We start from the raw sequence: 16,543 nt of genomic DNA on the forward strand, positions 1-16,543 counted from the left end.
GCAGAGAAAAGCAGAACAAGCATCAACAGCTGGAAGCTGAGGCCAGAGAATGAGAAACGAGGCACAGCTTCCAACCAGCCAGGGTGATTACCCATTGGAACAAACTGCCCCGGGGAAAAGGTGGATTCTCCATGGCTTGAACCTTCTAATCAAGACTGACTGCTTTTCTGGAAGATGTGTTAGCCAGGATGAAATCCTGTGCCTGTGACATACAGCAGGTCAGACTAGATGGTCAGCTGCTCCCCGCCGGCCTTAAAATCTGTGACTAATTGGGAGCTGAACCCTTCGGAAAATCAGCTCCTGATTGTATGTGCCGGGGAACCTGGCCCTAAAAGGACGAACTCAGCTGCAAATCGCTAAAACCTCCTGGCCCTACAGGTTCTAACCAGGCCTCATGGCCAGGCCTTGCCCGGCGTCTCTTAGACAGACTTCCTCCACCACACCACTCTTGAGCCTGGAAATGAGAGAGGCTTGATCATACTAATACAAATTTTAATGCACATCTTAAATAAATATTTCAATCATTTCATATTAAATTTGTACACAACAAAAGAAATCCTCAAGGAAATAAACAAACAAACAATCAAAAAGATGGGCTGAAAAGCCATCCCGGGTTCTGGCTTCGATACAGTGTCTGTGTTCCGTCTCCCCATTCACAATTATTCTTTTTTAACCCTTTGCAGAGTCTTTGTCCCAGGGCTTGGTTCAGAGCGGGGCTGGCTGGAAATTTTCCGTCAATATTTTTTCTCCACCCCCCCCTCCCTGACAGAAAATTAGGCACATAAAATTTTTCATTAAAAAATGGCAGCTTTCCTCCAAAATAAAAAAAAAAGCCATTTTTGTGGTGGAGGACTGAAACCTGAAATATTTGGACTGAGAATGGAACTTTTTTTTTTTTGATCATTCAGCCAAAAATGCTGAACATTTTTTTGGTTTTTGGAATTTTTGTTTTAGCCAATTTTTTTTTTTTTTTTTCAGTTTTCAGTTGCCAACCGCTTGCAAACAATTCAGTTGTCAATGAAGAGTCCAAATCGTTCACAGGGACAAACCCCCCCTGCTCCAACCTTCTCTAGTTCAATCACTGCCCCCTGCCCCACAACTGTAGCTTTAGAAAATGTCACGGTTCCTTGTGTTAACAGAGGTTCATCTCCATTCGGGGTTTTGTCTGGGGGCATCTCTATCTCCCCATCCCCTCTAGCTTCCTGTGGAAAGACAGGGAGCTAGGAAAGCAGCAGAGTTTGGGGCTCAGAACAATATCAAACCGCCCCTTGTTCAGTTAAAGAAATAGATATATCGATGGCGGAAAGCCTTATGCAATCCCAACTACTGCCAGCATCAGCGTCTTCCCACCCAAAAACCCACCAGGCACCCACGTGAAGCTGGGAAAAGAACCCAAGAGTCCTGGCTCCTACTCCTCAACGCTGCCCCCTTTGCCAGCAGTTTTCCTTCCCACCTTTTTCTCTTTTCCAGCAAGCCTCCAGTTCTTTATTTGAAGTCGTACTTTGGTCCCAGATTGCGGGGGGAGGGTATTTTCTTTGTTTTTTGCTTGTTTGTTTTAAAATGATTATTAGTTTCGCCCCCTTCCCCCTAGAACTACAAAAATAAAACACAACCCCAAACGGACTAGGATGATTCTAGGTGAAGGGCCTTTCCCCCTTCACGAGTCTTTGAACATTTCATTTCTTTTTCTTTTTTAAAGTTGGAATACAAAAATAGAGCCTCTCTCTTCTCTTTTCTTTTCTCTTTTGTAAAAAAAAAAAAACCAAAACAAAATTATAAACAACTAGATCGGGTCATTTTTTTCCTCCTTTTTTTTTTTTTTTTTTTTTTTTTTAATAACCATATAAAAAAAGTCTCTAGTCACGGTCCAGCAAATCTCTACGCAGAGGGGGAAAAGGGTGGGACTTGGGAGGCAGAGGGCGGGGCAGGTCAGGGGCCCAGCCGAGGGCTGGAGTTTCGAGTCCTTTTACTCCTCCGGTTGAACGGGTAATTGAGAAACTCAAAGCGTCTGTGGGGCTCGGTGGTCTGGTGGCCCTTGGGGAGCCTCTTCATGAAGTGCACCTCGCGCTGGTGCTGCCGTGTCTTGGAGCCCTTGCGGGGCCGGCCCTTGCGGGTGAAGGCCATGTACCAGCCCTCGTACTTGGCGTTCTGCAGCGCTGTGTAGTTGTTCTCCAGGACGATCTCCGTGAAGACACAGTCCTTGCCTTTGCCATTGCTCTGCAGCAGGAGGAACGGGGAACAAAGATACATTCAGCAAGGGTTGGACTTTCACATCGCCAGCCCCACGCACTCACAAAGCAGGAACCAGGCCCCCCAAATCATGAAACTGGCTTTAAAAAGAGAGAGCTTTACAAATAATAAATGCTGGGCTGGTAGAGATCCTGTTCCCAAACCTGTCTCCACAACCACCAAGGAGAGAGACGCTAAAAATTCCCGTTTTTAAAGATAAAAACTGAGATTCTCCTGTCATCACCCGTTCCCATGAGATGGGCTTTAAGCAAAATAGCCAGTATCACGAAACTCACAATCGAGTCATGGCAACACTGCGGTTCGTGACTTGTTCTTCCCTTCCTGCTGCCATGGGACCAAAGGGTGCGGCCTGCTGCTCAAAAGTCAACCAGAACCTCCTCGCAGGAGCTTGCTGGTATGTCCTGCTTCCAGCAAGGCCAGAAACATCTCAGGACATTGGGAACCAGGTTCCTAGTTCTGCCACCTTAGCCGTTTCCCCTCCCTCGTTGGTTCCTACATCGTTGCGCTTGGAAGCAGAACAAACAATAGCGGACAACGATCTTGCTGCCCTGACCTCTTTATTTCATGTTCCCGAAGTGCTTCATGGATATTAAGTGATTAAACTGATTCATCGGTGTTGCAAGTAAGCATTTTTATAACCATTGCACCAAGCGGGAAACGGCGGCATGGGGGCATAAGAATATAAGAACAGCCATACTGGATCAGCCCAATAATCCATCTAGCTCAGTATCCTGTCTTCCAGCAGTGACCAATGCCAGCTGCTTCAGAGGGAATGAATAGAACAGGTAATCACCAAGAGATCCATCCCGTCAGCCATTCCCAGCCTTTGGCAAACAGCAATCCCTGCCCATCATGGCTAATAGCCATTGATGGACCTGTCCTCCATGAATTTACTACTTCTTTTTTTAACCCCATTACGTCTTGGCTTTCACAACATCCTCTGGCAAGGAGTTCCACAGATTGACGGTGTATGAATATGAAGAAATACTTCCCTTTGTTTGTTTTAAACCTGCTGCCTATTAATTTCATTTGGTGACCCCTAGTTCCTGTGTTATGAGAAGGAGTAAATAACACTTCCTTATTCACTTTCTCCGCACCAATTTTATAGACTTCTCTCATATCCCCCCTTAGTCATCTCTTTTCCAAGCTGAAAAGTCCCAGTCTTATTAATCTCTTCTCAAATGGAAACTTTTTCAAACCCCTACTCATTTTAGTTGCCCTTTTCTGTATCTTTTCCAATTCCAATATATCTTTTTTGAGATGGGGCAACCAGATCTGCACACAGTATTCAAGATGTGGGTGTACCATGGATTTATAAAGAGGCAATACGATATTTGCTGTCTTATTCTCTATCCCTTTCCTAATGATTGCCAACATTCTAGTAGCTTTTTTGACTGGTGCTGCACATTGAGTGGATGTTTTCAGAAAACTGTCCACAATGATTCCAAGACCTCTCGCCACTGGTAACAGCTAATTTACACCCCATCACTTTATATTGTATAATTGGGATTATGTTTTCCAATGTGCATGACTTTACATTTATCACTGTGAAATGTCATCTGCCATTTTGTTGCCCAGTCACCCAGTTTTGTGAGATCCCTTTGTTAACACTTCTCAGTCTGCTCTGGACTTAACTGTCTTGAGTAGTTTTGTATCGTCTGCAAATTTTACCACTCCACTGTTTACCCCTTTTTCCAGATCATTTATGAATATGTTGCACAGCGCTGGTCCCAATACAGACCCTGGGGGACACCACTATTTACCTTTATCCATTCTAAAAACTGACCATTTCTTCCTACCCTTTGTTTCCTATCTTTTAACTAGTTACTGATCTAGGAGAGGTTCTTCCCTCTTCTCCCATGACAGCTTACTTTGCTTAAGAGCCTTTGGTGAGGGACCTTGTCAAAGCCTTTCTGAAAATCTGAGCACACTGTATCCACTGGTTCACCCTTGTCCACATGCTTGTTGACCCCCTCAGAACATTCTAGTAGATTGGTGAGGCATGATTTCCCTTTACAAAAACTATGTTGATTCTTCCCCAACAAATCGTGTTCATCTGTGTCTGACAATTCTGTTCTTTACTATAGTTTCAACCAATTTGCCTGGTACTGAAGTTAGGTTTACCGGCCTGTAATTGCTAGGACTGCCTCTGGAGCCTTTTTTAAAAATTGGTGTCACATTAACTATCCTCCAGTCATCTGGTGCAGAAGCTGATTTAAATGATTGGTTCCATACCACAGTCAGTAGTTCTGCAATTTCACATTTGAGCTCATGCAGAACTCTTGGGTGGATCCCATCTGGTCCTGGTGACTGATTGCTCTTTAATTTCTCAGTTTGTTCCAAAACCTCCTCTAATGACACCTCAATCCAGGACAGTTCCTTTTCATTGCTGTTTAACTATCTCATTTTTGTGTAGTTCTCATTTCTGAAATTAAATGCTACCGTGGTGGGCTGCTTTGGTGTCCCCGTTCCCCCCACTGCACAGGGATGTTACTTTTTATTATAATGTATTATTTTATGATGTTATGGTCACGATTACCAAGCGGTTCAATATTCACCTCTTGGACCTGACCCAGTGCTCCACTTAAGACTAAATCAAGAATTGAACTGATTTGCCCAACGCCACCAGTGGCAGAGGTGGTACTAGACCCACGCGTCCCATCTCCTAGTCTCCTGCTAGACAGCACGCTCACCCTGAGGAAACAGCAGGACACACTCTGCACTCAGGCTAATCTGCCAGGAAACTCCAGAAATCTCAGCGGGAAACCCCCCCACCGCCACGGGGTGCCATCACCGGGAGCACAACATGGGCATCATCCTGGGAGATGGGGCTGAACCCCAACATCTGCAAACATTGCATCCAACCCCCCCAGTCTGCAGCGGGGCCCTAGGGGTTGGGCTCAGACTCCAGACACGACCGCCTCGAAGCTGGAGGGGAGTCTCGATACCTATCCGGAGCTGAACGGTCAGGCCTAGACCCAACCGTCCCGACGGCACGAACATTTACGCACATGCTTAATTACACCCCACGTGCTGCCCCACGGGGATAGGAGCTGTCTTCACTTGTCCGTACAGCTCCTAGCACCATGGGGGTCTGGATCTCGGAGAGGGCTCTCTGGGCGCTACTGCAAGAGCCATTATCACAATCACAAGGGGCTACGGTGTTTTCCATATCCCTCCCTGTGTAAGCCATAGGGACCGAAGGCCAGCTGGGCAGGCGGAGGGAGAGAAACACGAGAATTGATGGATATGTAAAACCTCAACCTGCCAGGGCTAGGAATTAGCTGGAGCCTCCAGCCCTCCTGGCTGGGAAGAAACAAGCTCCTGAGATAAGGGACGGAACGTGATCTGGGACAGCCGTCGAAACCGGTGACCAGTCCAAACCTCCCACACTGGATCAGCTGGCATTCGGAAGCCCAGATTAAAAGGGCTGCAAACTGGAGGCTGGAAAGCAGCAAAAGAGATGCTAGAAAGAAGGTGAAACCCTGGCCCCGGTAAAGTCCAGGGGAGTTTTGCCACCGAAGGGAGTCAGGCCTGCCCCCCCTACAGGTTTTATGGTAATAGGCTGAATCCTTATCGCTGGAGTAAGGACTGAGTAAAAGTGGAGTAAAGAGCCAGCATCTGGCCTGACAACAGCAGCGCCTGGCGTTTCTGGAGCAGCCACGAAGATGCTCACTGAGCCAGGGTGAGGACACATGGGCATGACTTCATTGACTGCGCACGCGAAACTGGCTCTGGGCTGGAGCACGGAAACCGGCTAGCTGCGCACAGCAACACGACAGAACGAGTGAGGGCAAGGGAGCCCGGAGCCCGGGGACCAGCCGACGCTGGGGGGTGCCGGAGCTCTAGGAAGGCCGCGTCATTTCCCAAGTTGGACACCAGCGTCCATAGTCCGGCTCCTGTGACACAAGCCCTGGGACCTCCAGTGAGCAGGAGCTGGCAGCTGTGCGGGACACCTCACGCACACACACCCTGTGCCAGAAACTGGGAGAGTCCCAAAACCCGAGGTGGCGTCCCCGTTTCCAAACCCTCCGCCCTGCGCTGTGTTCTCACCAGCCCCCGGCTGGCAGGGACTCCACCAATGCCCACGAGCCCCCAGATCTTTAATACGGGGGCACCCAGCGTGCAGACACCCCAGGTCCCAGCACACCTCTCAGGTCATCCATGCTGGGTCCTGTAGTCTCCAGTCCCTTGGGCTGCCTGCGAAGCTGGGCACGGTTTGAGTGACGTATGGCTCCTTTCTGGCCTCCCGCCACCCCACCCCGATCCTAGCCGATGGGCCGCAAAGCCTAAGCCGGTTGCATGAGACAAGGGGGGGCAGGATCCGGGCAGCGCAGGGAACTCATGATCCTCACAGCCAGATCACACATGCCACATCCGGGAAGAAGTGGACCAGGGAGGAGGAGAAGAGAAGCGGGTCTGGGCAGGAAGGGGAGGCAGGTAATGTCAGACCCAGCCCAGCCAGGTGAACTCAGAGCCAGGGAAAAGAGGCAAAGGGACAGGGCAGCATCCCTGCTGGGCGGGGAGAGAAATCAGATGTAAGCAGGTCGCGATAAGCCTTCCTCCTCCGGCCCGAGATGCTGGGGAAGGATGGCCGGGGCTGGGAACGTGGACCAGGAGACGCGGTTTGCAGCGTGCGATCACAGGGGCGCGCTCCGGTCAGGCGTGCAGCGGAGGAGCCTGCGGCCAGCCGAGCCCCGGGCCGCGTGAGCGTGTGAGCGAGACACACAGCGCACGCCCTGCCAAGTTCAGCTGGGGCACGCCCAGACAGCCCCGGAACTGCCCGGGGAACCTTGACACGCCAGCGGACATCGGAGATGGCGAACACAGGCGAGACCTGGGCTCCTGGGTGCACAGAATGAATGCTGCTGCCTCAGGGGCAGAGCCGGCGAGTCCCAGGGCGCTGCGAGCACGTCGGAACTCCTCGTGCCCCAGACCTCCTGCCGGTGCACACCACAGTCCGGGAGTACCACAGCGCGCTGCCGATTTGCGCCAGCCGCCGGGCTTCTCGGGGCTGATCTAGGCACTTAACCCAGGGCCCGCCTGAAGCGCAGTGAAATAAACGTGCCCGAAGCTACGGCGAGAGGGAAAAGGAGCCAAAGGGCCCCCCCGGGATGAGGGCCGAAGCCACGCCAACCTACATCCACGCAAGTGGGGGCAGCAGCAGAACGGGGCGGGGGGGAGGCGTTGGACTGGCGGCCCTCGCGCCAGCGCTCCTTCCAGCAGCTGTTCAGCGGGGCGCGGGAGCAAGAGCACAGGAAGCAGCTGCCAGCGCAGGTCTGCACATTGCCTGCGCCCCCCTCACCCCCCAAACAAGGGGTGCCAGCGAAGGAGAATCCGACATAAAACCCGCCAGCCGATCCTGGCCCGAAAGTGGAGTTTCCCTCGCTCCCCCCGGCCCGGCCCCGAGGAAGGAGGTGACGGGGGGCTCAGGGGAAACGTGGCTAAGGGCAGCGGGCGGGGCCAGCCCCACGGCGCAGCTGAGCACCGCGGGTGCTGGCGCAGCGCAGCTTGGCATATCGGTTAGGAGAGCCGTGGAATTCGCCCCACGCCGCCCAGCTCCACAGCCAGCCCCCCTGGATCTCCGCAGCCACGTTCCCGCCTTCCCCTGCCTCTGGATCGACACCTCCCTCATCCCTGGGGGGTTCTGGGTCCTCGGGCCGGCCCCCTGCCCTTACCTTGCCGATCAGCTTCCCCTTCTTGTTCATGCAGATGTAGAACCCGGTCTCGGCCCCTTTGATGCGCACCCGGCTCCCAAAGGTGTCCGTCTCCACGATGAGCTTGGCTGGCGGGAATGAGAGAGGCCAGGTGAGTGTGACAGGCCCTGGCAGGTGGGGCAGTGTCTGCCGCGGCAGCCACCCCGTTCCCCCACCCCCACTCGGCGGGAAGACGCCGACCCCAGCCCCCACCCCAGCCCACGGGACTCTGAGCACGCCAGAAGCCCCCCCCTGACCTCCTGTCAGGCCTGTGGCAGAACCAGGGTTCGATCAGCGACCCGGCCAGCCCGGTGTCCTGCCTCCGGCCTGGCGCCCAGCCTCCCGCCAACCCCAGGCGCTTGAGAAGAAGTGGGGCGCGAGCCCCAACAGGCCCCTCCTGCTGGCCAGGCTGTCCCAAAAGGCGCGTATTGGGCGGAGAGAGATGCCTCGCTGGCGATCTCGCAGGGAGGCTGCTGGCCCAGCGCTTAGGGCCCCGCCCGGGACTAAGGAGACCACAGAATCCCTGGGTGACCGCGGGCCAATCACTTTAGTGTCTTTGTGCCTCAGTTTCCCCTCTGAAAATGGGGATGACAGCACTTCCCTCCTGACAGGGGGACTGGGAAGATCAATACGATGGTGAGGTGCAGATACTGAGGGAGGGGACTGCGTCATTACCACAGAGATCTCGACTTTCTCTAGGAGCTGCAGTCTAGATAGATGGAGAGGCAGCAGCGTTACCCGGTGCCCTAACTCAGCACCGAAAGGCCAGGCAGGGAGACAGATCGGGGGGTTGAATCCAAGCCCGGGGGAGGGATGGGGGAGCTGCCTGGCCCCGCTCTGTCGCTGCGCGGCCCACGCCCGAGCAGGTGGAGAGGGTCGCTCCCTGCAGCTCTTTCGGCCAGCGGTGACTTTGCGGGTGGCAGGGGAGACGGCGCCGGGCACGGCCACCCCCCCTAAGGCGGTTCACCTCTGCGCGAGCGGAGAGGGCGTATTGATTTGGGCTCCGTGATTTAATGGAGGCATCGATCGGCGGCCGAGGGAGCTGTGCAAATCGCCGATCGATGGGGCGCCTATAAATAGACCTGTCACCATCTCTCCCCCGCGGCCCTCCCTGGGAGCCTGAGAGCTGCAGCCCGGCCGCCCGGAGCAGGGAGCTCCTTCCGCCTCGCAGGGCCAGCCGCCAGAGAAAGCCTCTTGCAGAGGGAGCGAAGGGAAAAGCCAGCAGGGACCTGTTCTTAACTATGCACCAGCCTGATGGGGAGTAAACTGACCGATGCTACCCCCACCCCCGGGTAAGTGGGAGGAGTCAAGCCCTGTAACTATAGGATGCAAGGGACATAAAACAGGGCCAAATCCATCAACTGAGTAGTCCCCCGGCCCCCGTCACAGCCCCTGGGTGAGGGCGGCCGGATCGGGCCCGAACGATACAGCACTAATCTGGTTAGCTGGCAATTACAGCTTCCCACCTGACGCTTGCCAATCGTGGCCGTATCCTGAGAGGTGCTGAGCACCCATAAGTGCCTCTGCGATTGCTGAGCGAGAGCTGGGGAGTCCTGCGGCCCCAGCACGCCCGTGACAACAAGCAAAGCCGCAGGCCCGGCCCCGGCAGACCAGTCGCCGTGATCGGTCACCGTCCTCCCGCCGCCATGGATTGCCGCCACGCCTTCGATGCACGGCTCCAAAAGCACCGTGCAGACCTGGCTTCCTCGCGCCAGATTAATTAACTCCTCGGCAACAATCACCCCCGTTTTACGGATGAGGCGACTGACGCGCCGAGGGACGGCATGACACGCCCCGCAGGAGGATGCGCCAATCGCCGGAAAAGACACTCTCCCACGCCGCGGGGCTCTGTCCTTTTGCAGAAATCTCCCGTGGCCAGGACCGCCCTCGAATCAAGCGCTGGGGGTGAGGACACCCACAGCCAACGCCAGGAGCGCAGCGCGGGCATGCAGAAGGGATTTCATTACCGCAGTGGGTGAACATCGGCGTAACCTAGGTCGACTTAATTCGGTAGCGTCAGCTTGCCCTTATTTCGACCTTGCATTGCTGCAGCCAAACGGCTCCTGCGTTCTGCCCCAGAAGCAGCTGCACTTCAGGGGTGAAGCGAAGGGAAGAGATGGGTCTTTGGGCACATCTTGCCCTTTGGCCTCCCCGGATTAGCTAGCACCGGGCACGCTGCTTGCCGTGCCAGGCCCTACTCTCAGGCCCCTACGTTATTCCGGCACGCCAGGACGCGTCAGATCTGAGCTGCCGATTCGCCGCGCCCCCGCCCTCCCCCCACAACCCGTCATGCCCCCTCCACCTCCTCTCCTTAGCCCGGCAGCTCCCAGAACACACCGGCGCCATCCAAACATCTCCGAAAGCACAACGTGAGCCGTGAGCCGAGGCTCCCTGGAACCGGGTCCCTGCGCCCAGGTCCCCTTAGCTATCTGCCGTTGGAGCTGGCTGGGGCAGCGGGATTGATCGGAGAGGCAGTAAAAGGTTTAAAGAGCATTGATTTTCTTTCCCTTGGCTGCCCGATCGACAGGTTGGGAGGGGAGGAGGGAGGGAGTGGGGAAAAGCCAGAGGAAGAGCGACGCAAACCCACAGCTTTAAAGATGCACATCTCTTTCCTCTCTGCCTTCTCAAAGGCCTGCCCTGATTTATAGCCTGTTGGTCGCTTTTGCTTCCCCACACCAGCCTGGCTGGGGAACCACTCCGATGCCAGGCAGCTGCTCGCACCGAGGGCTCTGCGAGCTCCCGGCTCCAGAAAGCGGCCAGAGGGTAACAATGGGGGCGCAAAAGCAAAGACGAATCACAGAGCCATGCAGATCCCAGGGCTGCACGCTGGATTCAGGCCATCTGACCCCGTCCAGAACCAATTCCCCCAGCCCCCAGAGGTGCAGCCTGAAATAAATCGTGCAGAAATCGGGGCACCTCACGACCGTTTCTGAGGGATCCGGTACCATTTCCGAGCCATTTGGCCTGAGGATATTTTAATCCAGATTAAAGCCGCGCAGGGTCGGTTTTAGCCAAAGACACAGCTCAGGAAGCAGGAGGAGGAGGGCTTTATGATCCATCCCGCTTTGCTCATAACTAAAAAGTCAGTCAAATATTGACAATTAAGACAGATAACCTAGAACACTGCACGACATTAAGTCGGCAGTAAAAACGTCACAGCGGGGAAAGCGGTCAGTTGTGGAAATAAATCAACCCTTTTATTCTTATCCCCAAAATATAAGCCAAACGCTTTCGTTTTTTAATTTTTCTTAAAGGGGATTTTTAAATAACAGTTGTTGGGGTTGGGTTTTTTTTTTTTTTTAAAGCTTAACATATTCAACTCTATTCTTTCACTTAAGTGACAGATTTATCCCAGTAAAATTATGTTTCATGCTAAAACTTTGAAGGGAAAGTGGCTACGTAAATGCTGAAAAAATGCAGCGAGACACACTTGATCCCCTAACTGGACTGCGAAGAGGAGAAAGTATTCAGGAAATGTTAAAAAAGGTGAAAGTCAGAAGAGTTTTAATAGCTCTTCCAGACATGGGGGTCTCTCTAGAGATTCATATAGAACAATCCTGAACCTCTATTTTAACATTTACAGACTTGCAACTCTTTTAAAACTTTACATCTGAAAAACTGCTTGTTCTTTTTCTGTTTTAGATCATTCTTCATTTTTTTTCTATTAGTTTTTAATAGAGTTTTTCAAAGCGCCACTAGCCTCTTGCTGGCTTTGTTTAACTTTATCATTATTTAAATTTGCAATAGCTGCTCTTTTAAAAAAAAAAAAGTATATATATGTGTATATATAGAAAACAAGATGAGATTTTTTTCGTTTCCTGGGAAATCATCTAATACCCTTTCAACCTGGAACTGCTTTATGGCAGGGATATTTCATTTGAAAGGCTAATATAGCACAAGATCTGGAATCCACACTTCGCTCTAGCTATTAAAGTTCATCATAAAATTTTCAGCCAAACCAAAATATATCTATTTTCCACTAATCTCTCTGAGCAAGAAAGGGAAATTGCAGCTAATACCAAAGAAAAACAGTACTGATTCTAATGGGTAGCACATATAAATACGTACGCATCCAACGGCCGTGTGCGTCCTCTGCCACTGAATTCAACAGGCGCAGGCCTGTAACGTCAGAGCTATGTCCCACATGTATGTAGAAAAATGCTAAAGGCCTGGAACAATTTAGAGCACCCAGAGGTTTGCTGACGCCCGTGAGCTCCTGTATGTGTTTGACCATTTGATTGCGTAATTAACACACACGATCCAAGTATTTAGACTTTCACACGTCTCCAGGCTACTCTGTCCCACTCTTTGAAAGTGAGAGCTGCGGGGACTGGTCTTTTCCCACCAAAGACCCCATCTGGGAGGCTTGAGGAAAGGAGCACAGTTGCAGGTGGCAGAGGGAATCCTTCCCCGGACAGAACTCCTCGCTTTTGTCTCCTGAGATACGCTGCAGTCATCTTCCCCCTCCCTCCCGGCACCTTGGCTCAGGACACGCCTGGATGCGTGTGGAAGGCTGGGGCACAGAACACAGTTAAGGGAAACGCCACCTCCCTCTCCTGGGCTTGTTCTAAATGGGGGTCCTCCCCCCTGAACAAATCAGCAGCTCATGTTTGTTTCTTGGCACGGGAATATGTGCCACCGTCTCTGTCCTGTAGCCCAGCCGGCCACTGCGAGCAGCAGCAATCGGACAGCAAGCCCTCCACGCACCCGGGGTCAGGTGTCAACAAACAAACAAACCCCAGAGCACCTATTCCCTCCTGAGATGCGGTGTCGCTTGAAACACGCCCTGATCTGTGGCTCGCATGGCAGCGAAGTCCTATGATAAGCATTGATCTCCACGTTCTCCCGCTGCAGGACCCCGCGACCCAAAGCCTTTCAGTGATTTCTGGCAAACCAATGGGACAGAGGCCATCAATTACTACGCTGCGCTGCTAATGCCCCCCCCCCCAGCGTCCGGCCCGCCCCGTCGTGTGTCCTTACCGTGAGTATCCCCGTCCTCTGCCATGGCATTGATTTTCTTGTTGTCCAGGACTTGCACATGCTTCCCGCTGGTCCGGCTGTAGAGCTGGTAGGTGCGGACGAGCCGTCGGCTGAGCTGATCCGTCACCAGACTCTGCTCCCTCACATGCTGTGTAAAATTAGGTGAGGACTGAACAGTTACCTTTAGGAAATTAAAAAATATACAACACACCATTATAATCTCTGCTCCGCCGAGGGGCTACTGGGCTGCGTGACGGTCGCTGGCCCCCAGCGGGGGTTTACAAGGCAGCTAGTTTATATGGTGCAAAGCCAGGCTGGCTGTGTACTGGAGCTCAGACAGCGCTTTCCAACTGTAAAGCGCTGCACAAAATCACTGGCCAGACGGAAATCACTGGCTCTCGGGGTGCGCAGGTGGATACCGTTTGGCCGGGCTGATTGTGATCTTAGTTGTCCCCGTTTTATAACCAGCATCAGTCCATGGACTTCAGAGGAGTTCCTTCTGATTCAGGCTGGTGTCAGCGAGATCAGACTCCAGGCTGGTGTATATACACTGAGGAGCAAACTCCTTTCTCATCTACACTGCTGGCAGTGCACTGAACGGAATGGAGTTACTCCAGATTTCCATCAGAGTGACAGCAGGATCTGTACCACGACATTAGATGTGGCCACATATCTCCTGGGGGAAGACAGTGGCTCTCGCATTAGCTACTTGCAGACACTTATGGTGTCAGAGGCACTATCATTCCATTCGCTTTAACAATTGCTTTTTCTCACTGGCCCTTTGCTCTTTCTTGTTCTGCTCTTTTGAAAAACCCACTTCTGCTTTGTGAGTCCACTTCAAATAAAAGCCCACAGATAAAAGCAAGGGAACCGTGCCCTAGACCAAAATAACCGGTGGCACAGAAAGCAAATACAGCCACAAATTATCCCCCAACTGGATAGCCCCGGGTAGTAGCCACGGCAGTTTGCAATTGTTTCCCCTTTAGTATTTATGAACGGCTCCGTTTACCATGAGCCCAGTTAGCAGTTTCCCACCAGCAGCTCCCCCAAACATTTTGCTTAAACAGAATCCCCCTAGCACTAAATCAGTTACTGACCCGGTTCTCTACAGAACCAGCTGCATTTTGTTCTGGTTGAATCATTTCGGGAACACCAAATCTGCTTTTCCCCTGCCAGTCAAGTCTGCACAGAATTCCCCGGCCCTCGTCTCAAATCCCTCTTTTAAGTCTAGAAGGTTTAGCTCGCCCCTGACATTTATAAAGACGTATTCTGAGCAAATGTTGAGGAGATAGCTCCTTTCAACATCACCCGGGTGGCATTGCACGACCCCCCGCCCCACCTCCATGTCAAACATGAAGGATTCCTCCCTGCTATAAGAACAGCAACAGCTTCCCCAAAGCCGAGTTTATATAGATATCTTCCCTTGACAATTTAATCTCACTCTCTTTGTGTGTGTGAGTGTTTCCTATAGAAGGTTTTTGGATAATATCTTCGGGTCCTCTCGCCAACTCTGATGAGGGTACCATGTGGAGAAGAGCCTGCCATACGGCTATTTGGTCTCCATCTGATACTCCAAAATATTGCAACTATGTTTTAACACAACTCCTTCTTGCTGTGTTGGCTCAGTTCCCTTTGCTTTCCACCCTCCACCCCCTTCATGCTGGAATTCTTATTTTTCCAAGCTTCCAAAATTGTCGACCCATGGCCTTTTTAAACCATATCGCACACCTGTAACCTCTTCCTTGTTTTCCCCCTGGGTTTGAAATCAGGGGGACCACACGTCCCCAACATTGGTTTTGCACAGCACAGAGCTGAGGATGGGCTGTTGAATATATTCACAGCACTATTCTGATCTTTAGCAAGCAGAGTGATGCTAGAGTGACATTATAAACTGGGCCAAATCAGGTGTCCTTTTTTTTTTTTAAGTGAAGCCTTTTTATTCGATTTAGATGTGTGTAAAAAAAGACCCAATAGTGAAAAAATCCACAATTTTGCAATTGCAATTAAAATAACCAACCCAAGAAGCATTGCTGTGTCCTTTCCAGCAATCAGCCTACAGTTCCTCCCTTGTATTTTGGCTTTTTCTCATTTCATCGCTTAGTTTGCAGCCGGCAATCACCTTTTCTCCTACTACACTCGGCTTATTTTCCCTGAACTTCGGTGTAAAATGACTCTCCGTTCTGCCTCAGGTCTGACTGCTCAAGAGTTACCCCCCGTTTTCCTCCCCTTCCATTATTAATTATCGCTGTTAAAAAGCAGATTTGGCTTCCAAACAATTAAAGGAAAAGATTATTTCTGCGGCGGCTGCGGGTAATTTCAAACAAAGAGAGAATCAAAGCTTACGTACCTGAGCTTGTAAGGAGAGGACAAACAAGTGCAATAACCTAGAATGAGAGGAGGAAAAAGAAAAGGAAAAGGGGGGAAAAAAAGAGGTGTGAAGTGATTGCTTTGAAATGGAGCCGAAATAAATGTGGAAAATAAAGGGCGGGGGGGTTGGACCGGGGCTGGGGGAGGGAAAGCAGACAAATTCAGCGGAGATTACTTACAAATAGCTAAACACTGAGCAGGGCTCCATCCTGAGACTGAGCGTTTAGACAGAGCCGTAACTTTGTCAGAGGTGGGCGGCCGGGGCCGGGGCCGGGGCCGGGGGGGCGGGGGGGAGGCGCCCGTCAAGGGCTTTCCCAGCACGGTCCTTTCCGTGGTGGCGGTGCAAAAAAACTAAAGCTTCACTGGGCTGGAGGGGGTGTTTTTGCCTTCCCGGGAGGCGCGTCCCCCCCCCCCCCCCCAAGCCAGCTGGCCGCAAGCGGAGAAGGTAGAGGCGGCTATTCAGTGCAGGGGGCCCCGGCTGGCTCGCCCGCCCATCCCCCCTGCAGGTCCGATCGCGGGGGGGGGGGGGGGGGGCTGGAGAGGTGATGGGGGGGGGGGCCGGGGGAGACCGAAATCTTCCGGGGGCAGCTCCAGGCGCGCAGGATCCGAGCAGCGAGCGGGGAGCCCGCGCTGCGCCCCGGTGGGAAAGGGGCGCTGCGGGGGAAGGGGGCGCCGGCGGGGGGAAGGGGGGCGGCGCCGGCGGGGGGAAGGGGGGCGCTGGGGGGCGGGTGGCTCTAGGGGGCGTCTGCCCCGTTTTCTGGCTGGGTCCGGAGGAAGCCTGGAAAGCGGCGAGCGCTGCGCTGCGCTGCGCCCCGGGGCGGCCCCTGTTCCTGTCCCTGCCCGGGCGCACCCCGCTCTCCAGCGGGGGCTCCCCTGGGAAAGCCGGGGCGCGGGGGGGGCGAGGCGGAAAGCCGGGGCGAGCCGAGCCGAGCCGAGTCAGGGGCGCAGGCTGGCGAGGGGCCGGGGGGCGCAGGGGGGCCGGGGCATGGCGCGGGACCCGGGACCCGGAGGGAGCCCGCACCGGGCCGGCTGGCTCAGGCGGGGCTGAGCGCTCGGGGCTGGGGCTGGGGCCCGGCCGGGCCGGCTCTCGGCATGGGCTCGGGGGCAGCCCCGGGCCGGGGGCGGCGGAGGCTGCCCGGGTGACGGCGGCCCCGGGTGGGGACGGTGGCGCGTGTCTCGTCCCGCTCCGGTCCCGGCGCAAAGTGCGGCCGCGGCGCGCAGCCCCCGCCGGGCGCAGCCCTGGTCCCTCC

The 16,543-nt window shown here is 53.6% G+C and overlaps 1 protein-coding gene across 2 annotated transcripts; it reads right to left on the reverse strand.

Moving 5' to 3' along the window:
* Window positions 1-496: 496 nt before the first annotated feature.
* Window positions 497-15,575, reverse strand: FGF8 (fibroblast growth factor 8). Of its 2 annotated transcripts, XM_067537172.1 has the most exons (5): window positions 15,473-15,575; window positions 15,274-15,310; window positions 12,927-13,107; window positions 7,929-8,035; window positions 497-2,217 (listed from the first exon to the last, which is right to left on the reverse strand). In XM_067537172.1, exons 1-5 carry the CDS (start codon window positions 15,499-15,501, stop codon window positions 1,930-1,932), a joined length of 642 nt encoding a protein of 213 aa, XP_067393273.1. In that variant the 5' UTR covers window positions 15,502-15,575; the 3' UTR covers window positions 497-1,929. The 2 variants fall into 2 exon arrangements, with proteins under 2 accessions (XP_067393273.1, XP_067393274.1); XM_067537173.1 differs by lacking the exons at window positions 15,274-15,310; window positions 15,473-15,575 and adding an exon at window positions 14,024-14,087.
* Between the last annotated feature and the right edge of the window lie 968 nt (window positions 15,576-16,543).

This window comes from Emydura macquarii, unplaced genomic scaffold, assembly GCF_026122565.2.
Source record: "Emydura macquarii macquarii isolate MOO-44397 ecotype Brisbane River unplaced genomic scaffold, CSIRO-AGI_Emac_v2 contig_3692, whole genome shotgun sequence".
In the NCBI taxonomy this organism is placed as follows: domain Eukaryota; kingdom Metazoa; phylum Chordata; order Testudines; family Chelidae; genus Emydura; species Emydura macquarii.